This window comes from Ambystoma mexicanum, chromosome 10, assembly GCF_040938575.1.
Source record: "Ambystoma mexicanum isolate Mex_15411 chromosome 10, UKY_AmexF1_1, whole genome shotgun sequence".
In the NCBI taxonomy this organism is placed as follows: Eukaryota; Metazoa; Chordata; class Amphibia; order Caudata; family Ambystomatidae; genus Ambystoma; species Ambystoma mexicanum.
The window spans coordinates 417,444,479-417,471,680 of record NC_090932.1 but is presented as its reverse complement, the minus strand read 5'-3'; the positions used below and the strand labels follow the sequence as shown (position 1 = coordinate 417,471,680).

The 27,202-nt window shown below is 46.0% G+C and overlaps 1 protein-coding gene across 1 annotated transcript in view; it reads right to left on the bottom strand.

The window, feature by feature from the left end:
* The window catches only part of DAW1 (dynein assembly factor with WD repeats 1), a 328,433-nt gene that overhangs the window by 165,505 nt on the left and 135,726 nt on the right, over positions 1-27,202 (bottom strand). The window contains exons 6-9 of the mRNA XM_069617981.1: positions 16,589-16,688; positions 15,713-15,820; positions 6,118-6,224; positions 1,377-1,479 (exon numbers count right to left, since the gene is read on the bottom strand). Of these exons, the coding sequence (XP_069474082.1) occupies positions 1,377-1,479; positions 6,118-6,224; positions 15,713-15,820; positions 16,589-16,688 (418 nt within the window). The remainder of the gene's footprint in view (positions 1-1,376; positions 1,480-6,117; positions 6,225-15,712; positions 15,821-16,588; positions 16,689-27,202) is intronic.

Genomic DNA, 27,202 nt, shown 5'->3' with positions numbered 1-27,202 from the left:
TTCCAACACACAATGTGGGCCTCACTAAACCTTTCATGATTCTGGGAGCAATACATTGGCTACCAAGGAGACCAGCAATGAACGGGTAAATAAAATTACAGACCAATCTCTTTGAAAGGCTGCAATGACTTGGGCAGTACATCACGTCTAGTGTGCCTGACCATGGCATTGATTCTGAAAGTTATCTGAGTTGATAATACTAAATGAGGAGTGATTTAATTAAAGTCAGGTACCTCATGGGGGACAGGGACATGCCTAATGAAATAAACATAACCATTCATCATCAAGAAACCCTGCATGGATCCAACTGACACTGGAGACCTTGATCTTATATTTGAACTACCAGTCCAACAAATGTTTTAGAACAGAGCTCCAGTTTGTATCATTTATGGAAAATGACTTCTTGGACAATTGTATCCAGACGACCACGCAGAGGCATGATCTGCCCAGCCGGGTAGCCTTCATTTGGTGCGGATGGATAAACATGCACAATGTAAAACAATTTACATTGCCCATAAAACCCAGTATAAATCTGGCCCAAATTCCTGCCGAATCAACAATATCAGCATGTACCTTGGCATAGCCTCTGCTTCACAGATGCCATTACTGTGAAGAGCGCAAACCTCAATATGACTTGAATACAAGTGTGTTCATTGTCTGTACAGAAAACGCTACACTTGAACACTCTTCATAATGTCATACATGAAAAAAGACATACTGACTTTTAGAAAGAGCTAAAACAAATTATCGGTTCAAGCAGTAACACGTTTTTTCTAGAGGTAACATTTTCTGTAACATGCATATGAAAACCATCCAGTCCTGTTTTGGTCTAGGGATTCTGGAACGGCTGTCTTTTCCATTTGAAATTTAGGAGAACAAATCACACAACTCCAAGGAGAATTGAACAGGATGTCTTTCTCATTCACCGAACTGGGAAATTTTGAGTGCTCCAGTTTTCGGGCACGTTTGTCACTGAAGCATATGGAGTAATCACACCTCTACAGGCTACTTGTGACGATTGAACGCCCAAAATGCAAACCAACATAACATTGACAACTTCGTGATGCCTGGCGCCCAACCCAAATCTCCCACAAGGTAATTAATACAAATCTAGGAGGTTTCAGAATAGTAAAACAGTTGCTTTTTCTCACTTTGGGGTGTTTGAAGAAAGAGGCGTTTAACTCAGTGACATTGCTATAAATGCAATGGGGGTGGGGAGGATATATCATTTAATATTGTGCGCAATTCGATTATCCAAAAACCAGACAGGCAGAACATTTGCTTACATTGACAATAATCTTTATGGAAAGAAACATTCACGAATATGTTAAAGGAAAACGAATGTACAACATATTGCAATTAAAAGGTTATCTTACCATACAAGTTTTGTCCATTGATCCGGTAGCAATAAGCGAACAGTCCCAATTAAACTGGGCACTGCTGATCTCCCCTCGATGACCTATTAATGTTTGTATCTTTCTTTTTGAAGAAAAAAGGAAGCAATTAAAATCCATAATATACATTGCACACAATCTAGAATTGGCTGCAAACCATGCTAGTTCAATACATGGTAAAATCATAGGATAGTTCTTTATATTCTGCTTATTAGATTTGTTTTTTACAATCAATCTATAGACAAATCTAATACAAGAAAGAGGCTGTTCGAAACAATTTAATGCCCGCAGTCACAACTATATATATATCAAGGGGTTTCTCTCGGAAACCGATACAGATGTACAACGATCTTGGGCGCATTGACCGATTTTACCTCCATCGCTCTTTCCTATGACAAAATCATATTACGTGGCAAATATCAACATCCAATAGAAAACCACATCTACTGCTCAAGCCTTTAAAGCCTGTCCACATTACATGATGCGATCAAGCCAAGACATTCAAAGTCCTAAAGTTTGAAGTTCCATGAACGACAAACCTGATCGGCCACTGTCCAGCAATGCTCTCCAACATAATAGCAGAACTCTAAATTGCTCCCATTCGCCAAATCAAGTCTACAAACCCCAGAAAAATTATTCATCGACACACTATTAATCAAAACATTGGTTAGTGTTACATGACCAAGCAGATGTTAACTTTAGGATAAAAATATAAGAGGAAAAAAAACGTAATCCTAGAAACTCTAAGATACAGACTATAAAAATAAAGTACTCTACAATTCTAATCAACTCATTCATGTTTCCACATTAATTTCTCGATTGCTTTAAATTCTTTAAACAGTATTGTAGGATCCCTCCATTCCTGAATCAAGACAGTCAACTTCTCGGAAAATCACATTTATTCAGATACGAGGAAGAATCCTATGATCCTATACTTTTGCAGTAATCTAATCTAAAATGGAATTCACTGGTTACAGTGCCCATTGCCAACCCAACCATTGCAATAGCATTCTTCCTAGTTCTCAAACACAACAGCAACTGGATAAGCAACTATCGCCAATTTCTCAGGCAATGGGGAAAGGGCTACCATTGCAACATCAATACACCACAAAACATAGGGATTCATATTCCCATGCAATTCACCACTGCCTTCACTAACTATATGGTGCATCAGTGTTTCTACTATTGAATCTACTCCCTAAACAGTGGCAGTCAGATGGAAAGCTGTAGAGATACCAACTACAACTGGTTTTCAGAACTGTCCATACAGGTCTTCAGACACAAGGATGAACATGTATGCAGTAATGTTTTGCAAGTGCACCCACCTATGCTAGGTGGTTGAATGTATGTGAAATAAAATGGAGGCAAAAAAAGAACGCAGCGGCCAAGCACAAAGTGAACATTTTCGAATTGCCGAAAACGTAAACAGCCTGCATTCCCTCTACTAGCCACCTCTTTACCCCTAAACTCTAAGCCCTATGCACTTACCTTTTTTCCTTTTCCGCTGCACTCTCCCTGCAACAGCACTCTCCCTGTGGCATCATTTCCTTCTCCCAATTATGGGTCAGAATTTTGCTGCCAGATCCCTTTCTATTTTTTTTCTTTATTGTCCCCCGCTTTCCATGTAATGGATGCAGGGGACACCCCGAATCCAGAACGCAGAACAAGACGAGCAGGTTAAGCCCCAGCTCCCCTTGTTCGGTATTAGTGGATTCCATTTTTTTCCCATGCGGAATGCGCAGTCGGCAATTCTTTTTCTTTGACATTTTCGGTCGAAACAAGGTAGTTCCGTGCATACATGGAACATTGTTTTTCTTCAGACGGCAGGAGTGTATTGTAGAAACCCTGGCGATGGCGCAAACTACAAGTTATATAAATCACAATTAATCCTTGTCCATTGGTAGTGATTTGACAGCCTGCAGTAGGCTATTTTAGCAGAGAATAACTAAATTCTTACATGTCCTATAGGACTGAACGCCTTGGTTCCTCATATGTGTATGGGGGAGGCAGGACTAGACATAAAAACATGTTATTTTGTTTAGGTAATAATCATAATATGTATTATTAGGTATAGAGCATATTTTCCCATGTTTTTTTTTTATAGAAAGAGAAACTTAATCATTGGGGGCATGGAGGGGGAGGGGTGGCAATTCCAGTTCAATAAGCCTTCCATTTTCCTAAGTGTAGCTCCTGGCTCGAGAAAGCACTAAGTTGCGGGGCTTATGTGGCATCACCTGTAGAGAAAAAAAATAATAAACACATACCATTTAATAGGGGAATGTATGCATTTTATTTAGACTTGCATAATGTACTTTGAGACTGATAATGGTTTAGACTGTGTTGGCGACCACTGTGAATGTTAGGTTAACAATGATTGATCAAGGCCTAACTGAACCAAGTCTCGCTTGTACAGGGGCAAATGGAAATCTAGCTGATGCTAAACAATTGCACATGTCATTCCCTGGTAACAGCAGAGAATGGATTGCTCTTCAGGATGATTGATGAAAAAAATGGGGAAGAGAGGACGCTCCAGTAGGGGTCTGCCGTCTGGGCAGCCTACCAGAGGGGGAGGGGGAGGGGGGGCTTTCAGCCCTGCCTTGGAACAGTGGAATGTAGTGCATGTGCTGTAAATTTACTCGCCCCTCTGCTGGGAGAAAATAGGCCCGGGATGAGGGAAGCTCCCACAAAATCACACTGTCTTACCCTGACCCGGGTGAGAGCCAAGAAGAGGTCAGAATGCCCAGTCTGTAGTCTCAGTGGGTGGAGGAGAGAGCAGTGATTGGGCAGCTGTCCCTGACATAAGTGGCACAATCTATGTACCGGTGAGAAGCCAGGGGCAGAGGATCCTGCAGTGGCCCCTAAGAGCAGAAGGAGTGTCACATCACAGGTGTGGAGGAGACCTGTTCCAACCCCAAGGAGAGGTGGCATGGGGCCATAACAGCAGTACCTAACAGGGTCATGTGGGTGCGGCAGAAGCAAATCATGAGAATGGATAGACATCTGATCATATTGCCAGCCCAGAAGATGCATGATGGAGCAGACAGTGCTCTCCTCTTGCAGTGGTGGTGGGCGATTGGTATCTTCACTGAGGGCCTGCCCTGGCCACATCTGAAGGGAAATCATTCTGGAGAACGGAGGGGGCATGGCAACATGACCTAGCACATCAGTCCAGCGGTTCAGGCACCTGGACACACTTAATCCTTAATTAAGTGACACCACCCACAGCTAAGGGAATGTGGGCGGGGGGCGGTGGGGAGGGAGCCCAAGGACATCACTTTAATGTAGGTAAAGATGTTAGAATGGTGGCAGGTTAGCAACATGTGATTTAGCTGTGATCTGAAATGGTGCTATACTGCTCCGAATAGGCCATGCGAGAATTAAGTACATCTTGTAGTGCCCCCTCCCCCACCCCATTCATTGCTAGTACTTGGATAGAAGATGCATTGCATACTAAAGCTGGTACGGGAGTATATTAGTTTAGGTTTTTTAAGTAATTTGGGGAGGATCGCAGTGCTCACTCAACCCAAGGCTACAGCGCTTTTCTTAAGTCCCATTATAAGATCTGGGTCCCAGAGTGTAAAGCAACCTAACACAAATGCACCCCAAGTTATGGCAGTAATGAACTTAGCAGACCACCAAGATGCACGCAAGAGTGAAGGGGATATTCTTTACTAGATTTAGTAGCAATACAATGCACATCTGCAGCAACTTTATTTCCAGAGGGGATGAATTGTAAGGATCGAGCCAAGCAATATAGGATATGCTGCAACGATAAAAATGCAGGAGTGACTCACAAGAAGCCATGTTCAGTCATTTCAGTCCTAGGTGCACTACCAGAGCTCCGGCGTTAAGATCAAACTAACTAAATGAAAGCAAACAGAGTGGGGGCTATACCAGTTACTGAAAGTGCTGGAAAAGTCTAGCGAGTCATCAAGGCAACTATGTGATAGATGTTCATGTTCATTTTCGTTCCAATCTTGCATCCATTTGAAGTTAGAGGAAGAATAAAGCTGAACCTTCGTATTGGGAGGTCTGGGAAGGACTATGCAGTGGTTTTGTTTACAGGAAATAATTTGGAGTTTGTACTGCAGGTGATCGAACATCCATGCACTAGGATTTCAGGGTTGGGACCCACGCCCTTTAATATTCCAGTTAGAATTCTTCTTTTACAACGCGCTAAAGTGCCAAGGACGAGATACCTCGTCCTTGGCACTTAAGGGGTTAATGAAACAGAAAACGTTAGAAGGCATTGAATGGCGAAATACCAAAAAAGGCCTTGGCACTGGGTGGGGGTGGAGGAGGGGGGGACCCATGGCAGTTAAATACGGTTTCTAAGCTCAAGCTTGGGATTCGAACCTGGGTTGCTATTCGTTGTCTTGCTTCCTAGGCACACGCGTTGCCCCTAAGCTATCCTCCTGGTCCCAATGCAGGTTGCTTTGACAACCGAGATGCCGAGTAGATTTAGTTTCCACCCCCCTTTCTGGTTTTATGGCAGTCGGCAGTCAGAGGGCCAGAGAGAAAAAAAAAGGGTGCACCAGGTCAGAGGTGTTACACAATGTTATTGAGACATTAAAACAGTCAATCACATTGGCCTGTATGTCAACATCAAGCAGTGATCTCGGGTTCACAACTAGTTGGTGCAATTTTGCATAAATATGGCAAGAGAAGTCAAATGTGGGTAAAAAGCACATAGGTTTAAGAGGACATAGAACTGCGTTATTACCTGCCAGTACCCACATCCCACACCGACACAGTGTGGTCAAAGGAGCCTGTAATCATCCGTTCTCCAGTGGTGTTAAAGGATAATGAAATTATTTCAGCAGAGTGTCCCTGTTAAAATAATAACAATACTTTAAAAATATAACTCCATTACAAAAGGTGCACTTTACTAAATCATGTAAAATGAGAACTGCGATATTGAATTACAGAAACGCATTTTAGAGTACTGTGAAATCACTTCAGGCCACATTCACTTGAAAAGGAAATGATAGGTAAGTTTTAAAAGAACATCTATTTTGCATTCATTATATGGTAATGTCATGGGGATATTTTAAGAATTGTACAAAAACCAAAAGGGGAATATTGCATAGACGGATTAAAAGCTAAAATAACCATAATCAATCCCAAACAGACTTTTTGGGCAAACTGGTGTCAGAAGTGTGAAATGGGAAAAATTTGACATTTATAGCTGCGAGTTGTAATCCTCTCAATGATCATCTACTCTGATCGATACGCAGTTCATCAGTGATAACAGCCCAGCAGTTTTATTTGGTATTTAAGCAGGTGAAAATCCAAACACTGACAACTAACTTTATTGAGAAGAAAACACAAATATTGACATGTTCACATTAAAGATGCCTGCTGGCTGCTTTCTTTTCTTTAATTATTGTGCAAGGATTTGCATCCGCAAACTAAATATGATATTTTATTTATATCGCGTTCGTACACAATTGTTTCAGAGGGCGTCAAGGCAAGGGAGGGGAACAGGGGAGAACAAAGCAATGATCTTACTAGGCCCAGTGACATTGAGAACGCGCAAGTGCATGGCAAAAGGGAAAGGGGAAAAGTGCATGGAAGGGGGGAGAAGTGGAAAGTGAGGAGCAGAGGAAAAACAGATAACAATAAATAAATTCAATAAATAATAAAGGCAACAAACAGAGGTAGTGCAGCCAGCAAGTGGCAAGTGCTGTGTTTAAGGCAGCAGACACGGTATGCCAGATAAGTGCAGAAAGAAAAGAAAGGGGGTGGGAGACTGTATGGGTACAGATACAGACCCCAGTGTAAGTGGTGGCCTGGAGGCTGTGCAGGAGGGTGGCAGGGTGAGACGGTACCTGGGCCCAGAGGACAGAGGGTGCACGGTGCCGAGAGAAAAACAGATCAGCAGGGGAGAGGGGGGCGAAGGCAGAAACAAAGAGGAAGGTCTTGAGGTGCTTGTGTCACCAGAGATGGTTCTCCTCAAGTTTCAAGGTACCAGGGAGGCTGTTCCAAAAGGGAGACCCCAGCTGATGACAGACTACCCCGAGCTTGTTTCTTTGAAAAACAACTGACCCTGAGGAAGTTAGAGGTAGAGGAGTGAAGAGCTCGAGAGGTGAGGTATTTACGGAGGGATAGTTGAAGGTATTTTGGACCCAATCTGAGTGGGAATGATAGTGGCAGGAATCCACTCAGGAAAGATCAGGGCTACCCCCACTGCGGACCGGGTGGATCTGGGTGTGGAGAGGATCTTGTAGCTATCAGGGAGGAGTGTGTCAAAGCTTGTGACAGAACTGGCAGTGAATCATGTCTCAGTATGACCGAGGACATCAAGGTCCACTTCTTCCAGGAGGTGGCATATGTCAGAGGAGTGTTTGACAGCAGAGCGAGAGTTGAGAGTGGCAAGGTAAAGAAGGTTGCCAGCCTTAAAGAGCTTCCGGGGAGGGGTACAAATCATAGGTATGTCCTGCAGAGGTGTGGAGGGAGCCCAAAGTGGGGCAGAGAAGGAGGGAAGAGTGGGCAAGGTAGCCAAGGAAGGAGAGGAGGGGACAGCCGGAGATGAAAGGAAGTTGATGAGGTGAGAACCGCCCATTGAAGAGGAGGAGATTGGCCTGAGGGCCTTGGACCACGACAGTGCCATTTAGGTAGACATTAATGATGACTCTGGAGGAGCCGAAGGAATCCATGAGGACTTCCCACCGAGTGCCACTATTAATAGGAGAGGAGGAGACAGGACAGAGCACAGAGAACAGAGATCATATGAGGGGTCCATAGATCTGGCAAAGGAACGACAAAGAGGATGTTGGTGAGGGTCTATCTGGAAGAGGCGCTGGAATAGGTATCAGCGATAGGGAGGCCTGGGTTGGAAGCCAAGATATCCTTTTTGAACTTCTTCCCAGACTTGGTGAGAAGGGAAGGATATTTGATAGAGAAGCAGTTGGAATAGATAGGAGAATCAGAAAGCGCCATTGGTTTAAGAAAGGAAGTCAGGACCAATCGAAAGGGGCCAGGCTGCAGTTCATCAGGAAAGCCACCAGATGGTCAAGGTGGGCCAGCCATCCTGGAGTAGGTCGAGTGCAGGCAGGACAAAAGGAGCACAACAACAACAAGGCACTGTGAGCGCCCCAAAAACACCAAATTCGGGGTGCAGCTCAGAGCTATGCACTGCTGCAAACAGTGAGCGCACAAAAGAAATAATTTGGCACCCAAACATGCTGTGTGGCACCCCTGTGCGAAATAAGTCAGTTGTGGTCAGGATTAGCATCCACAATGCAGGGTAGTGTCGGCAAGGAGAGAAAAAGAAAAACAAAGGGCCTTGGAAGGCCTTCCTTAGTAGAGGAGCTGTGAAGCAGCACCCAGCACATCAGCACGATGCATAGAAATTAATATATGTGCTCATAAGCCCAACAAAGGCGCATTAAAAGAATTACCCTACGTTTACCAAGTACCCTCTTCCATCCATATCTTATGATCAATTTCTGCAAATTGCCTGTGGCAGAATTTGCAAGGCAACATTATCCATCAGCAAATCTACTTGCAAGTATACATTATGCTACATGCAAGTGTACAGGTCAATTCGAAGGACACACTTGCTACACTGCGATCAATATCACCCAGAGAGATAAGTAACGGTTTTCATTGGGTGAGGAATAGATTTCCCCATCTCTGCTGTCAGAAGTATTGACAGATTTTTAGTGTAATGTTTGATTTTATGAGCCAGTCGTTAAGCTACAGGAAAGACATTCGTCACGTGGTCAGCTACCACATCAATGCACGTTGAGAGTACATTGGGGCAGCATTCGAATGCTTTGCACTGGGAAAGTTGACTATTGCCAGTTAATCGCAGAGGTCGACGGGTTTAATGCCACAGAAATGTGGAAATATGCACCCTGAAGATCTATTGTACACAGTCAATCATTCTCTGCGAGATCAGAAAACGTGGTGTCAATGCCAATTTCTTCCTCTTCACATATTGAAGATTTGCAATCCCCAAAAACAGAATTAGGCTCAACTGAACTGTGAATTTCTTGCCATCTAGAATAAAATAGCAACGCAGTGCTTCTTTTTAAAGACGCATTTTTACTCCTTGAACAAGCCGGCCAAGATGTTTAAGGAATGAGATTTTTTTTTAACTTTAGGAAGTAACATTTCTGCACAATATGGAGCACCAATCGGCTTTTGTGATATTTTGCCATATTAGATGGTGACTGGGAATCCTTCCCAGTACTTGGATGCCCTCCAGTGAGGAACACCCTCGGGATTCAATATTGTTGTCACACATGAGACTTATTCTCCTGTTTAGAGTGGTTTAGATCCCTTTAGCTCTGAAATGCTTGATGGAATTAAACTTATGGCTGCTGCTGATGGACATATTGGACTGCTAGTGAAAGTATTTTTTGGGAAAGATAGTGGTGTTCTAAACTTTGACTTTTAGCATGAAGCAAATTAAGGTTGGGCTCAGTCTTTATTTTTGCCACTGCTTGTTCTGCATGAGCTTCAAAATAAGGTTTTAACCATAAACGGCAGAGCAAGATATCTCTGCTGCGTGTTCAAATTCAGGCAAGCAAACCTCACCAATGATGCTCGTCTCATGGATAAATCAGGACTAGCAAAGGGCAAATAGACGACACAATTTGGTAAATCTAACACATTCTTGGCTGCATTAAAAATTTGATTTGGAACTGTGCATCCCTGCTCACCATCTAATGCAAGTCAACTGTGTTGGCATCATTCGCTCTACCAAATAACACAGAATACTCCCAGCTTGCTACAAGTGCCAGAGAATGTGCAGCCCTGATTTTAGTTGCTGCAATGTAGCATACCATTTTTGTTGAATACCTGGAGGCCAGTGGGAGAAATATGCGCTGCAAAAGACTGCAACATTCTACCAGCAACACCATACGATGTATGAGATTTCTTCGAAAATATTTCACCTAATTGAGATTTCACTGAATCCATTTCACTGAAAAATGAAATCTACTTTTTATACACTAACTTATACCCTTAGCCCACACCCCACCTATTATGCATTACACATATACCATTTCCCCTACCGTTTTCGGTGAAATGGATTAGGTGAAGTCTCATTAGGTGAAATTGTATTTGAAGAAATCTATGGTAACACCACACAACATGCTGGCCGGAAGGGATGCAGCAGACCATGAGCAGGGAACAGCAACAAGATAAGTTGGGCAGCTAGGAAAGAAAAAGGAAGACGGGAATGTAGAGCACAGATTGTGGGAAGCCCCCCATCCCACCAACAAAGCTAGAGGTGGGAAGGAGGGGCTGGAAATTGCGTGGGGCATAGTGACATAGTGATGTAGACTTTGGGAGGGGGAGCCTTTGACAGGCAGCCAGTGGATGCACATCCCTTTTCATCCATTATCCAGCTGTCCTCATCAGGAGGCACACAGGAAGTGGAGAATTGTTGTGCAGAAGAAACATCTTTGACTGCTGACAATCAGGAGGTGGGTTGTGAGACAGTTTTTTGCATCAGTATAGCTAAATATCATTAAAAATATACAATTAACAAGGAGTCACGTAATGCAGGAAGGCCAAGTAGACTGGACAGGGGAGCTTACCAAAGTTTTTTGTCCAGGTATACCCCAGTCTAGATGTGTCTGCTAAGATGCCCCGTCAGCAATTTAAAAAATAAATAAAACAGCACATGAGGGAGGGAGGAAACCTCCACTCAGAAGGTACAGGGTGCTTTGTCCTGAGGGAGCGTAGGCAGGAGCAGTGAGCCAGCAGTGGGAGTCGGAGCTAGAAAGCCATGGAAAAAATAAACAAAGACGTGTCTGTCAAGATTGATTCAGTCAAAATAGGTCTCAATGAGCATAGGCCGTAAACTCATTCCTACAGGACTACAGAGCTGAACGAGAGTACTGGCAGACACATTGTAGGGGTCTCTGGAGCAGAGGGTCCGCCACCCATCCTAGAAAACTCGAGTCGGCAACAGCAACCTGGAGGATCAAGAAGGGAAATTGTGCCCTAGTAACCTCTGAAGAAATTGTAAGGAAACACTTTTGCTCAAATCCCAGCCCCACTCTCTCCAGTGTCCAAAACTTGATGCAGGAATACAGTGCTCCTCCCTGTCTGATGAAATGGAGAGCTCTGATATGGCAGTGACCGCGTCAGGGTGAAAGCTGGTCCAACACTGCTGTACAGTGTTAAGAAGTTACAGGCAGTGAAGCATGGGCTACAATTGCAAAGACTGAAGAACACAGTGCTTTCTCCCGCAAAGCTGCAAATGATCATCAAAGAAAAGGTGCATTTTGGCACATATCATACTTCCGTATTGGAATTTCTGGAAAAGGTGGTCCCCGCACATCTCAGTGCTCCTTCCCCGAGAGGAACTGCAATCTGGCAAAGGTGCAAAGACTTGGCTTTTTTATTTGTATTCAATAATAAAATGATGCAGGTAGTTCCAACTCCGAAAGGGTAATCTGCTGATCAGATTTCGCTTTCACCATCCCATGCCAAAAGGATAGTATGTTTCTGTGGCCTGCAGTATCAGTATCCTGAGTCGCAGACCCTGCTCTACCCAGGGCACTGAGCAGGTCCAGAGGTCACAGATGCCCAGTCGACAGTGACAGAAAAGTCTCTGCCCTGAAGGTGTTTCATTTATGATATGCACCCCTGTACCTGAACCACGATGATCTTTAGTACATGATTGTGGCAGGGTAACCGGTAAAATACAACTATGCCCGAATTTAGGCATAGTGCATTGTACTACTTATCAATTGGAATGTGGTGGCCGTGATCATATCACACATGTTTCATCTTCTGCGAGTCAGCTCTGCTGTGAAAAGGGATCTATATTCTGGTCAGCCGGGAATAGCCTGCCAACTGAAGTACAGGAACGCCTTGGAGGGCAGGTAACATCCTCCACCCAAAGCAGCCAAACAGCAGGCATCTGTGCTGGGCCCGGGCATCAAAGGAGCACACATATTCAAAAGCAGTAACCTCACAGGCTACTGCAGCTCTAAAAGTCTTTGCTTTCAGTAAGAAGGAAAGAGGGTGGGATTAGGATAGGCAGGCAGGCTCTGGTCAATGGCACAAGATTTCCACCATCTTGACTCTCACTGTCTCACACCCTCTTTCCTGTCCCCTCGACTTCCCCTGAAGCAAAGCACTTTGAGTGCAACATCAGAGGGGCAAAGTCTACTCTGTTCAAGAGCAGGGATTGGACCACTAAAGTAGGCTAGCTTTAGTCCAATCACCTGAGGACTTATACCTTTAAAAGAAGGGGTCTACCATCCCTTCTTCAGATTCACTCTGATCCTTTAAGGCCCCAGATTCGTTTTGAAGATCTCACTGGACTTCCTTTGGGAAAATTGAACTTTCCAAAGCCATCTGCCAGGTGAAGAAGGAATCATCCAAGACAAAATAATGATCAGTTCACTATCCACTCCCAGGGCACAACAGGAGTGACCTCTGCTGTGGATCAAGACCTACCACTCTGCACCAGAATCTGCATAGCTGGCAGAGCAGACCCTGAACGAAACCATCCTATAGTAGAGTCCCCCTGAGAGGGCCTCACAGCAAATGGAGGGCCAGACCAGTGGAAGCTCTGTGTTCTACCACACAGGACAGGTCGCCCTGTGTTCACCGCACCTGGAACAAGAGGGAAGGTGCTGGCACTGGTTGCTGCCCTCCACCACTCCTAACTTGCTTGCACTTTCAACCAGCTCGACCCTGCATCATGTCCTAGCTAAAGCTAGTCACCAGCTTGGCCTGAAGTGACTGCTCAATGCCGGGACCCAAACCGAATCACTGGAGTCACATGTTGACTCTAATATGGGGTTACAACCACAGCTAGACCCAGCTATCCCTAAAACTGTTGCCTCGTTGATCTCACATCGAATCACCCAATATCACCACTTAGAAGACTGTCACCCGCCAACTCAGACCGATAGAGCATCCCTCATCTATCAACCCACCAAGGACTGAATCAAGGTGTGGTTGACTCTGAACTGCCCCCTCGGTCCCTAAAGATTGGTTAGGTCACAACTGCTCCAGTTTTTAACCAAGATATCCTTTTTGTGGCTAGTGATTTACCTGCAACCCCTGGAACTACGCTCAGAGTGATAGTTTCTCCAGTATGTTGCATGTATTTTGTACAGTATTCTCTATTCGTTCTACAGGCTGATGGTGTGTTTAAATTATATATACCTTCAATGTACATTCTCTTTATTTTGGACTGATACAGGGTTTGGATCACTACTGGTTCACCTTCATGCCCCTCTTAAGAGCATAGCCTTCCCTCTGCTCATGTTATCACAAATGGCGAAGGAGGTATATCTCTTAATGGTCCCTGTTTTACCTTTACCATTGTGTTGTATTTTGGTTTTTAGAAGTGTAAGGGCTGAGTGGGCCACTTTACCACCACTCATCCTTTAACTCCTTCAGAGCAGAATCCAATTTGTCACACTACCCTTCAACCCCACTCAGATTTAAGAATATTAGAAAGGACTTTTAGAAGAAAGGAAGATATGTCCGCAATGCCACAAAATCCCTAAACAAAACCGTACAAGGTTCTGATGCAAAGAAGGCCTACAGCTTCCTAGTTCTACAAGCTGACCAAGAAGAAAATCTATGAAACCAAACCGATGTCAACTTTGTCACATGGGCTTGCATGTTTTGTGAGCCAGAACTGCAAGAACTGTATTGCAGGCCCAAGAATGTTGGGGAATCCTCACACGGGGAGAATAAAAAGCACAAGAGCCCTTCAAAGGACTGTTTTATTACAGAGTTGGAAGAGGGAAAATATTCTGTAAGAGATACGATAGATGCCCAATAGGACTTAGGCAAAACAGGGACAAAGGAATGTACATGATCCAGAGAGCAGGCAAAAGGTTCACCTGCATGACTAGCCACCAGTAACTAGAAGTAGCCAATTTACTGTGGTACTGTTCTTGAATGGTCAGAGTTTATGCCGAATCGAAATCATGTTGTCTTGAAACAGACCCAAGTGACAGAGTAGGTGCACATGTGCCAAGCCCCTTAGTTCAATAATGGTCGGAGGGGTGAGCACTGGGCCCTCTGCTGACCCAGAATATCCTGCCACTGAAAAAGGCTTTGCAAAGCCAGATGACAGTTACTGGTGGGTCTGAAAACCAGAATCTGGCTGCAAACAGGGTTGAGCGATGGGTATGATCAAGCAATTCCGACAGGCTTCGAACTTGGTCAATAATTGGTCAACCAGACCGATGCAGGGGAAAGTCATGCCCCTAACAAATCCCACTGAAAGTAGTGAGTGTTCATCTAAGACTGAAAGAACTACCCACCCAGGATGAATAGAGAGTGCATATTTTGGTGCTTTGAATGGCAAAGATGTCTACTTGAGGTCAGCTTCAGACATTAAACCATGTTAATCTCAGCATCCTGTTGAAGTTCCCTTTTGTGGTTCCCGTAAACTGCCCTGCTACAGAGGTTAGCCAACTTGTTCAGAAACTGCAATGTGGATGATGGGAAATGAATCCCTTCTGATATAGCCAATTCCTACAGCTCTTAAGCCAACGTGAATAAAAGAGGGGACTTTGTGCCCCCCTCACCCCCCATTTGTTCATATAGCATTTGGTTTGGCAGTCAGTGAGGATCAGCACATATTTGACATTTATCTCGGGTAGGACTGCTTGTAGGGCCAAAGTTGGCCCCAGGTTTGAGAATCTTACTATGTTCCGCCCAGTCTTGGATGAGTAAAGATTGTGACTGTTCAGTTTTATGGAGATCAATGGTGATACATGAAAAGGTCATCAGTTTGGAACACCACCATAGAATGGTCGCATATGCACCTGCAGGGGTTAAATTATGGAGTAAGTAGTTCTCGCAGGACCGGAATGAAAGAGGCACTTGCTTGCAATGCGATATCTTAATACAGTGAAGCCTGATAAAAGGGCCACCTGCAAGCAGTGGGCATTACAAAGCCTTCTACTTTCACCATGATCAATAACCCATTCCCCCCTCCCCCAGAGAAAATATACATTTTATATGAATATGCAAAATACAGAAAACCACCTTCCTGAAGCATTTGTTGGTGCAAGTCATACTGGTTAAATGTTAAATAAGTCTGAAACTGTGTAAAGGACCTAGTAAAACCACCATGAATGTCCTCCCTTTAAAGATGATGGCAGGGCACTTTAATGCCTGGCAAATAGACATTTTTGAGTTCTCCAAGGTTTACGTTTTTGTAAATTGGCTTCATTTTAAATCAAATTTCAAAAAGTCCCATATTGATGGAATTCCCACAGGCAGTCACCTTGGTAATGAAGATTAAACTTCCCAAACACATTCACAGTGACTCACTACTATCAAGTAAATAATTATTTTTAAAGCAAACATACGTTTAGTGTGACAACTTCCTCTCCACTCTGTATATCCCACAGCTTTGCTGTAGTGTCCATACTTCCAGTGGCTACTAGGGTGCTTTGGGGGTTGAACGATAAACATACCTGAAATAATAAGCACCATTTATTTTAAAAAGCAAGCATACAAAAGACATTCTTGTGAACAGCCAAAGTTCTCACAGTAGAGAATTAAAAAGAAATTGTAAAAAGAAAAAGCTGAGCAAATACAGTTGGTGAATAAAAAGATTTTACAACATAGTGCCTGAACAGAAAGAAAATGTGATGATCATGGAACTGGTTCTAAGAGAAGGTTCGTTGATGAACACAGACGCATTAGGAAACCCATGAAGGCTCTGGGAGGGAAAAAGATTACCATAAGCTTCTGTGTCAAGCAATAACGACAGATGCTTTGCGTCAAGCAATAACGACAGATGCTTTGCAAAATTTCTAGGAATCCAAAGCAAAAAAAAGTATCAGAAAGGTCTGAAACTGTTTTCACTGTCATGCATCCTTTTATACAAGTTTTTCAGCGGGTGAAAAAAGGCTGTCACAAAATGTGTTACACTACATCATTGCTACTTAAATGCTCAGGCTGCTGACGTGGCATGCAGTGATATTCTCCAATCTACATATGAAAATAAATGAAACTGCTTTACAATACTGAAACTCTCAAGCAGCTAACTTGAAATACATTTTTCAGAGTGCCGCCATGATGGATTTATCGTTAGGTGGAAAATGTGTACACATATGATCGCATACTCTAGGGCCATGACAGGAAATTCTAAATCAGGAGAGATTTGATGGCAAAGATAGAACAAAAAGATTTGGTCGGAACAATGAAATAAAGCACAGAAGAACAAACTAGAAACATACAATTTCTGCAGTGTGTCCGCGAAAGGTGTGAAAACATTTGCCGGTTACGGAACTCCATAGTTTGCAGGTCTTATCAAACGATCCAGTGGCAATTTTGTCTCTAAAATAACAGAGAACAAAATCATCTTTAGAATACAATCAAATGGAAATACAAGCAAATCAAAAACACATGGCTGCAAAATATAAAGTTATAAAAGTTAGTCCATGGGGATTGAAACACTTAAATAGGTTACAGCATTAGGTATGTAGATAATTTGCCAAATGTACAGGATTTGCATGCAACGTTGTCAAAATAACTAAACTCTTGTGGGTAAACCATGAGGTTTGCTTCTGGAAGCGGTTGGTTGGGTCCCAAGGCTCCCATTACACAAGGGCCAGTACCACAGGCAGTCTTCTAGCACTCTTAGCCTCATCAGGAGGTTGGCGGTATCCTGGCGCTAATTGCACCAGGATACCGCCAAAACAATTAGGGATACCGCAATTTTCACCGGATCACGAGCAATGGCATATCTGTAATTCCCCATTTGGTCCATTGGACCCAATGGGGTTGGGGGCGCTATTAGCGCCGGCACGAATAGCGCCAAAAATCCTCTCTCTGCCGGCCCATTCACCTCCAGCTCTGAGCTGGAAGTAAATGCGTCCAGTTATGGCCAAACTCGAGATTGTGCCAGCCATTAAATGCACCGGTAAGAGCGTTACTGCCGCATTTAAGGGCTAAGGCCCAACTCGTGATGAGGCCCTAAGTGAGGGGGAGAAATTGTAATGCAGGTGCAGTGCTGGTTGGTTCCCCCAATTGTTGCATACAGAAACCATGGCAAGATCATACATGCAATGTGACTCAATTGCAGAAGAGGGTGAACTACAGCCCCTAATGACACTGAAAGGCTATGCAAGATTATAGAACCGGCAGGGATTCTATGCCCAAATGGAGACCAGATTTTAGCTGACCACAATTTTGGCAGTGCGCATGGGGGCCAGCAGCGGGGTACATTTAGCCCACTCAGATTTGAGTGGGTCCCTGTTGGGCTAGGTCATCCCAAGGAGTGGGGAAGAGCCACCGCAATATCATCCAATGACTATACCATAACATCATACCTGTATAGTTTGCAGTGGGCCTGTTTCTGCTTGCATAGATGAGGGGGAGGAGGGGGGGGCAAGTGGGGGTGAGTTTATGTTCAGTATGGCCACTAGGTATATCCGGCACACATTGAAAAATACAACCCATATGTCCCACTTATTGTTGGCTTTGTTTGGCCAGTCTTAGCACAGTGCTTCAGCTACTTCTCTGTGCATTTTATGCTGGGACTTGAGGCAGTACAAGGAACAAGTTACTTACCTGTAACTGTTCTCCAGCATAGGTATGGCATGGATTCACATGTTCATTAATATTCCCTGTCATTAGGCTGGGAATCCTCGGTAAAGAAAAAAATCAGTTTCAGTTTCGTTTCTGAACTGTCTTTCTACTAATAACCAATCACTGGTCCCTGGGTCATACTGCCCCCAGCCAATGACTGCCCTCTACCCAAGCCCCTCCTCTGGCAGCCATCTTCAGATTTGGTAGCACGTAAAGTGGCAGTAGAACCAAGAGAAAAGCTGCAGAGGGGTTGGAGGGAGGGTTTGCATGTGAATCTATGCCAGACCCATGCTGGAGAACAGTTACAGGTAATTAACTTGTTCCTTCTCCAGCATGGGGTCTGAATACAAGAATACATAGCAGTAGACACATGCACAGCCATGGGAGGTGGCAAGTCTCAACATTAAGCATTTCAACAACTCAACATTAAGCATCTCTTACCTCCTAACCAGGCTCACCTTCAAGCGAACAGGTTGCGCAGCACTGTTTGGCCAACTCTGGACTCCTCCCGGGAATCCAGGTCGACGCAGTAGAATTTCGTGAAGGTGTGCGTCGACCTCCACGTAGCAGCCCTGCAGATGTCCAGCAGGGGCACACCAGACAGGAACGCTGTAGTAGCAGCGATTGCTGTGGCCGAATGGGCTCTCGGACAGCCGAGCAACAGTCGGTTTGCCAACCGGTGACAGTGCATGATGCAGCCAGAGAGCCACCTAGAAATGGAAGCCTTGGAGAGGGCCTTCCCTCGGTTCACAGGGCCAAAGTTCACAAACAGCTGTGATGTCTTCCGAAAACTCTTTGTGCGGTCCATGTAGAACTTCAGCACTGTAGCGACATCCAGCGAGTGCAAAGTCCTCTCAGCCGGCGACGAAGGCAACGGGAAGAAAACAGGCAACACCAAGGACTCGTTCAGATGGAAGTCCGACAGCACCTTGGGCATGAAGGAGGGGTGCGTCCTCAGCACTACCCTTGTCTCGTGGAATGTCAGGTACGGAGGCTTACAGGAGAGGGCCTGGATCTCTCCCACTCGTCGTGCGGAGGTGATGGCCACAAGAAACGCTGTCTTCCACGATAGGAATTTCAGCGGTGCCGAATGCAAAGGCTCGAATGGCGGACCCATGAGCCTGGTCAGCACCACATTGAGCTCCCACGCCGGGGCCAGAGACTTCACCGGTGGGAACGAACGGAACAGTCCTTTCATGAACTCTCACCAGGCGGTGAGACCACAGCGATGGCTGCCCCAGAGTTCTGGTATAGCGGGAGATAGCCGCCAGATGAATTTTGATGGAGGCATGCGCCAGCCCCACCTTGGCCAGCGACAGCAAGTATGGCAGCACCTGAGGGGACGTAATCCGTAGAGGGTTGATCTTCTGTGCACAGCACCAGACAGATAAACTCTTTCATTTATGTCCATAGCACTTAAGAGTCGAGGAAGCCCTGGCCTTGGCAAGTACCTCCTTGCAGTCCGACCAGGATATCGTAGCCTCCGAACTCTAGTGCTGCAGGAGCCAGGCCTGCAGGTTCAGCAATCCTGGGTCGTGGTACAGGATCGCACCTCCTTCTCTGAGAGAACATCTGCGTCCATCGGAAGCTTGACTGGAGGGGATGCCGACATTTCCAGAAGGTCCGGGTACCATATATGCCTTGGTCACGCCTGTGCGACGAGGATCATCCTGCACCGGGACCGTCTGAGTTGACTGATGAGTCACAGAAGCAACGGCAACGGTGGGAACGCATAGAGGAACAGTCGGTCCGAGGGGAAGGAGAATGGCTCCCCGGCTGGGGAAACCTGTTGGCGAACCTCTGGCACTTGGTGTTTGTTGCTGTCGTGAACAGATTGATCTGGGGATTGCCCCATCGTCGGAATAGGAGATCTACTTGATCTTGCCAAAGCTCCCACTCGTGGCAAGAGCGCAGCTCCCTGCTGAGTGAGTCGGCGACAGTGTTCTTCACTCCTGCCAGGTGAAAAGGTACCAGGAACATCCCTTGGGCAACGGCCCAGTGCCACAGATCCTGCGCTTCCTGGTGCCCCCCCTGCTTCCGAATGTAGAACATCGTGGTGGTGTTGTTGTCAGTGAAGACCTGTACCCGGAGCTCCAGGACATTGATGTGCAGCAACCTCTCCTACGGGAGCCAAAGGCCTCTTGTGTGGAGATCTCTGGTGGCGCGCGCCCCATCCCTCCAGGGAGGCGTCCGTCGTCACAGTTCCTGATGCGCTGGGGTCTGTAAGTCCATGCCCACCATGAGATGCGCGCGGGTGCCCCACCACCGGATCGCTCAACGTAAAGTCTCATTGAGGGCGATCTTGTCTTCGAAGCTTCCCACCACTTGTATCCAACAGGCATCGAGGAACTCCAGCAGCGGCCGCATCTGCAACCTGCACAGCCGAACGAGGTAGATGCATGACAACATCATGCCGAGCAGGGACTTGAAGGACCTCACTCTGGCAACTTCCATGGTCAACAGCCATTGAACCTTGCCCAGGATGGCTTTTATCCTCTCCTCCGACGGTGAAGCCAGCCACGCCACCGTGTTGAGCCTGGCTCCCAGGAACACCGCGTCCTGCAATGGCACCAAGCAGGACTTCGCATAGTTTATCGAGAACCCCAGTTCTGTGAGCAGGCGGACGGTCCTCGCTGTGTGATCGACAGCGAGTTCCCTTGACTTCCCTCGGATGAGCCAATCATCCAGATAGGGTTAGACATGCCCTGGAAGCACAGCCGCGCGGCCACCGGTGCCAGGCACTTGGTGAAGACCCTTGGTGCCGACTTAAAACCGAAGGGCAGTGCCTTGAACTGATAGTGCCGCCCTGGGAGCACGAAGCACCGAAACATTCAATGTCCCTTGTGTATGGGGATGTGGAAGCAGGCATCCTCCAGGTCCAGTGAGGACAGGAAGTCCCCTTCCTGCAGCAGTCCCAGCACGTGCTGAAGGGTGACCATCTGGAATTTCTGGGATTTTATGTATTTGTTGAGGTGGCAGAGGTCTAAGACGGCTCGCCAGCCACCGGTCTTCTTTCGGACGAGGAAGTACCATGAGTATAGTCCAGAGCCCTGGAGCCTCTTCGGGACGAACTCTATCACACCTTTTTCCAGCATCGCTCGTACCTCCATGAGTAGCTGTGGAATGTGGTTTTCTATCCTGGCCACCGGTGGAAAACGGGGACACTTCCTTTGGAACTCCAGAGTGTGTCTGTGGGCCAGGGCATCCAGCACCCAATGGTCGGACATGGATTTCCACACGCCCACGAAGTTCGCCAGCCGGCCTCCCACCGGGGTGCTCGGGTTGGGGACCGACATCCAGGCCGGTTCAGTTCTGTTTCGCCGAGGCCTTACCACCTTGGGCGGGCCCCTTGGTGACAACAGCAATGTCCACCGGCCTTGCTGCAGCCTCTGTAGGCTTCCTGCAACGAAGAACGGGCCGTCTGACAGTATGACGAAGAGCTGCCGCCGAATCCTTTGGCGGCGACTTGCCTACAGAGGTCCGAAAGGACGGCTGTTGCCGATGGAGTGCCCAAGGCACAGGCCATCTTGGTGTCTGCCTTGATGGCCTGCAGTGACTCGTCCACTGCCCTGCTGAACAAGTTGTTCCCGTCGAAGGGCATGTCCAGAACCCTCGTCTGTACGTCCTGATGGAAATTGGTGGCCCTGAGCCAGCCACGCCGGTCAAGGCAAAAATGTTGCCCATCTGGCAAGAGCCGGTGTCGGCGATGTCCATGGCTACCGTGATGGTGTGGTCCGAAGCCACCTCGCCTTCTTGTAAGATCTCAAGGGCGTCTGTCCTCTTGTCTTGGAGAAAGTCCAGGAAGGGGGGGATTTTAAACCACAGCTCCCTGTTGTAGCGGTCCACGATAGCGAGAGCATTGGCCGCCTTAATGGTCGTTGCTGCCGACGAGATGACCGACGTCCCATGGCATCCAGCTTCTTTCCCTCACCGTCCGGCAGGGAAGTGGAAGTCGACGTCGAAGCAGATTTCTTCTTGGCCGCCGTGGAGACCACCGAGTCCGGGGACGGCTGCTCTCTGAGGCATATTGGTGCCGAGTCTGGGACCCGGAACTTCTTCTCGTACCGGTCTCTCTTCGCCAGGGCCGAGGATGGGTTCTTCAGGAGGGCCAGCCCCTCGTCCCAGATGTCGTCCAACAGTGGAATCGAGAGCATGGTCTTCCTCTTGGCCCCTCGTCGTTGATCAAGGAATCCCTCCTTCTGCTCCTCGGGGCATAGCTGAAAAAGACCCAAGGCCCTAGCGATCATGGCATGAAACGAGCCAATTTCGTCGGAGGGAGAAGCCCGGGGTGGGGGCGATGGGAGATGTGTTCAGTGGTCGCTGCCGTCGTCTGTCCCCATTGTCTCCATCTCGTCCCTCGGAGGAGGGGATGGAGGTAAAGGATGGAAGGGTGGGGGCGGATGGATTCGCCTCCGCTTGGGTGGAGGGCTTCCCGGCGGTCCAGGCGTCGCTGGATCGTCCGCCGGAGGCAAAGACATCCTTGTTCTTATTTCTGAACACAGAGTGTGTATGGCTAGCAAGATGTCCTCCGACCTGTCCATCAGTGGTTTCAGCGGTTGCGACGGGAGCGTCGGCGTGTCCTCTGGTTCCTCCTCGATCTGCCATTCCTTGTCAGCTCCCCCATCGCTCTCCACGTCCGCCTCGTGGGGGTCCTTCCCGTAGGACCGGACTTCAGCGAATTTCTTGTCCAGGACTGACTTGAGGCCCGATAGTTCATACTCGGAGGAGATATCCGAGTCCGGTAGGACTATTGCGCCCCCCCTCCTTCTTGGCAAGGGGCATCACAGGGGTCTTTTCGATGGGCAGGAAAGACTATTCCCTGTGGGAGGGCAGGGAAACTCTGTTTTGAGGTTGTCTCCACTGGGGCCGCATCTGTGGGCTTTGCCAGGGATGCTGCCACTTCTTCAATCGAAGCCTTAGCCAGGTGAATCTGGGCCTTCACGACCTTTGGCGCGTCTGAGGCCTTCACCTTGGGGGAGGGTCACTGCCTCGCTCCGCCTTGGCTTTCTCCATTGGGGGTCGACCGGGACTTCTCCCGAAGCTTACCCGGGTTCTCCGACTTCATCTTCATCGAGCCGGAGCATTGGCTCCTGGTTGACGGCGTCAGCGATGCTGCGCCCAGCCTGGCAGCCGAGGAGCCCATATCAACAGCGCTCCCGGTGCCCACGGACTTGCGGTGTTTTGCCTTATGATGGGTCACCAGAGCTCCCTCAAAGGTCTTCGCCTCCAGCCAGTCAGCGAGCCGTTTGCGACGGTCCTATATAGTACGGACGGACATGTCCTTGTAGAACGCACAGTCCTCCTCCACGTGCGACTTGTTGGAGTGCAGGCAGTAGAGGCACCGGGAGTGCTCATCCTCCTTGAAGACATTCTGTAGTCCACATCCTGGGCAGATCCTAAACAGCTTGGATCCAAATGGCGTCGAGTGTCCTTTGTGTTCGGCCATGTCCACGCGGGGTAGGCCTCAAAGATCTTCCGGAATCCTCCAAGAAGTGAAATTCGACTAAATTTTGCCCTGAGGGGCATAGAGAATTCCGAAACAGGTCCCCGTTAATCGGAAGATGAATCGGTGGAGCTTGAGGCTGAATTTGACCGAAAAAATAAGAGTAAACTCTTTGAAAAAACGCAATACGCAGTAAAAGCTCGAGAGCCAATCACGAGGACTCCCAACACTTGAACATGCAGTAAATATCTGAAGATGGCTGCCACTTGAACATGCAGTAAATATCTGAAGAGGAGGAGCTTAGTTGGAGGGCAGTCATTGGCTGGGGGCAGTATGACCCAGAGACAAGTGATTGGTTATTAGTAGAAAGAAAGTTCAGAAACAAAACTGAAACTGATTTTTTTCTTTAACGAGGATTCCCAGCCTAACGACAGGGAAGATTCATGAGCATGTGAATCCATGCCAGACGCCATGCTGGAGAAGAAAGGTTTTCCAAAAGCAATTAGAAAGCATTAACGAGGTAGTGCCTTAGAAGTACATGCATACAACATCAAAGGTGGCCCATTTTCAATGTGTAAAAACCGGATGATTATTGGATTTCTATTTCTATTTGTTTTGAATCCTGTTTTTTTCATCTTTTTGTTTATAGCTGTCAAATATATGGAACATTTTTGAAGAGCCATCAATGTGATACTGACGACAATTCTAGCCTGTTATGGCCATTTTATGACCCGTTAGTCTATTGAGTATTTGGCTTTGTGCTGCGAAGGAACGGGTTCTCATTTCCAGAATTTATAGCAGATTTTTGATTTTTAGGGTAGTTTGTTGGTCTAAAGGTTGCTTCCCTTATTCCCAGTCTTGGGACATAAACGAAAACACAGTCTATAGTTTGCAGAAGCAGTCACTGCTTTTCATCTGCTCAGATATTTCAACACGTCAAAGCATGATCTGCCATTTATTTGTGAGGGTTATAGTTACTAAATATTCAACGGTATCTATCATTTTTTTCCCTTAAAAATATTTGAATGTGGTTTCTGTATAGCCTTGAAAAGAATTAGCAAATCAATTAAATGCATTTAAAATTAGACTGATTTGAACATTTAAAACACGCACAGGACAGACTTAACCGTATAAAGGCACAGCTGTTACAAGAGAAGAAACCAGAGGGAATAGAGTGTGGACAACCAGTTCATCACCAGCAGCAATAATGAAAACCCTAATGCCCAGTCTTCCACGTATTAAAAAAGGTAGGCTTTGAGGGCTTTACGAAACGGATCAAGTCGAGGGCCCTGATTTCTCGAGGAAGACTATTCCAGAGCTTGGCCCAAAAGACAGCAAACCTATCTCCCCTTGAAATACAAGAGGAGGGGGGATTGCCAACAGAAGTTGGTCGCCTGATTGTAGTGTATTTGTTGGTTGATGGTGACCAAGTGTGTCCCCTAGATGAGCAGGAGCAAGTCTCTTCAAACATTTATGGATCAAAAAGGCCATCTTAAATTTTATTTTGTCCTCTTCAACCAGCTGAAGAAGTGACCAACGAAAAGCTAAAAGATGGAAGGACTTTCCCAACCGGCAAACCAATCTCGCAGGGTGTTCTGTGCTTTTTGCAACGTTTGCTTCTGTTTGGTCGGAATGCCAGCAAGGAGGCTTTTGCAATAGTCCAGGTGAGAATTCACCAATGTTCCAATCAGCAAAGCTTGGTCCCGCCTAAAACAAATGGCAAAACTTTCTGCACTAAACTCAGAGAACACAAAACTGCCTGCATCTTGGCACTAACCTGGCCTTCAATGGCAAGATTGTCCTGCCACATGCATCCCACGTTTTTAATCTTCATGGCGTTTATAATCTTCATGGCAAACTTCAGCTCAGCCCACATAAAGTATGGAACCTGGGGACATTTTTCAGCAACAATTAAAGGTTCCGGTCTAAACAGGGCAACCTCCATATTAGTAGAGTTAGGTTGGTGCTGGTTTTCCGACATCAAGCTGCTCACTTCATCAAGGAACTGTATTACCCCGAGGAATGTTTACTCAAAATTCCCTGTTAAATGAAAACCTGAGAGGACTGGAAATTAACCCTGTGATTCCGCAGGATATTCATTAGTGGCCAAAGATCACGGTTAAAAATCAAGGTGAAGGCTACGCTTTAACGTGTGCATGTATTTAGGTCCAACACATTAACTATACATTAGTGTTGATAGTAAATTGCATCTCAATCCGAATTTGCCTTTCTGCAAATGCAATTACACGGCATCATTAAATGAACACACATGCTGGTTTAATCATTTTGATTTGATTTTTCATTTATTTGAAATATAGCCCACAGTGGCCTTATTGTTGTCTATGTTCCAAAGAAAGCTTGAATTAATCATGGATTGTGCATTTTCACATCAGAGCTATTTTTCATAAGATTCCTGATTAATCCGATTTACCTCAGTGTTATTTCGAAAGGACTCAGTTATAGAATTCCCTTGGGATTTTGTTGGGGGAGGACATTTTCTGGCCCTTACCCTTTTGATCTGGTTCGGTCCTGTAGGCTAGAACAGTTGTCTGGTAGGATCTTTTTTTCTCCCTTCTATGGTGTAAGGGATATGCATTTGTATTTGTTTTAAGGGCAGAGCCCTTCTGCTAATCTAAGCCCACTGGTTTTATGATGTACCCATACCAAGTGGTGTTTACAGATTCAGGATCTCTGTATACCGTGCAGGATTCCGATGCCCGCTAAAAAGGTTTTTGCATTATTGTTTCTCACTTGAGCCAGAGCTTTTAATTTCCTTGTGGTTAGCTTATTTATTTTGTGGGTTAGAACCGGCCACATAACCCTATGAACGGAGTTTTTAATTCTCCCAAACTACATAGTGTGCCAGATTGTATCAGCTTCATTTTCGGATGAATGGACGTCCAGGAATGTTTTGAAAGTGTTTTCCAGTATAGTACCTTCTGCTGCCAACTAGTTAGGAGTGGGGTTGAGGGAGTTAACCTTTCCTGGTGCATTTAGCTCGACATCAAATTTCAGAGAACATAATCTGATCGTCCAATTGAAAATTTAGTAATTCATAGTGAGCCAGAGAAAATATGTCTCCCCGATTTCTGGGCTCTGATTAAATTTGATTAGCTGGTTTAAGTGGTAGGCTCCTTTTTGCTACAGGGCCATAACTGGATGAGTGTCAGGGAATATCAGAAACCAATATGTGGCTTCAGCATACTCTAGATTAAAGTTTTGAGAACCAGGAGGATCATGTGAGATCAGATTTAGGTTTTTCTCTGAGAAGCAGTCTATCAAATATGCCATTCGTATTGTGTGCAGGAGCTTTAACAAGAGTCTAATAATTCCGCACGTAGCTCATGAAACCCTTGCAGTAGAACGCTAATATGTGCTAGTATTTTGTATACTAGATAACCCCTTTAATAGATGTCCCTCCCCATTGTCTAAGTGGGATTTAGCACGAACGTCCCCCATGAATGAATTAAACACCATTAAAAAATATCAAACAACATTTGTATGAATCCAATATAAACCGGGTACTTTCATTTGCATGAATAAACCCACATCTGGGTTTTTCGGTATTTTATTAAAAATAAAGGAACATTCTTTGATGTACAATACCAAACAGATTTCTCTAGTTTGGACAGCCTCCCTTGCTTTTTTTTGTTATCAAAATGTCAATTCGTATTCATGTTTGTTCGCCTGTGCTTCTAGATACTAAATGAGATCAACCGCCTTGCTCCCTTCAGTGACAGCACAATTTTATTGTTCCTGCTCAAGTGCGTTATGGTAAATGTAGGACACTAGTGCAGCATTCGTTATGTACAATTTA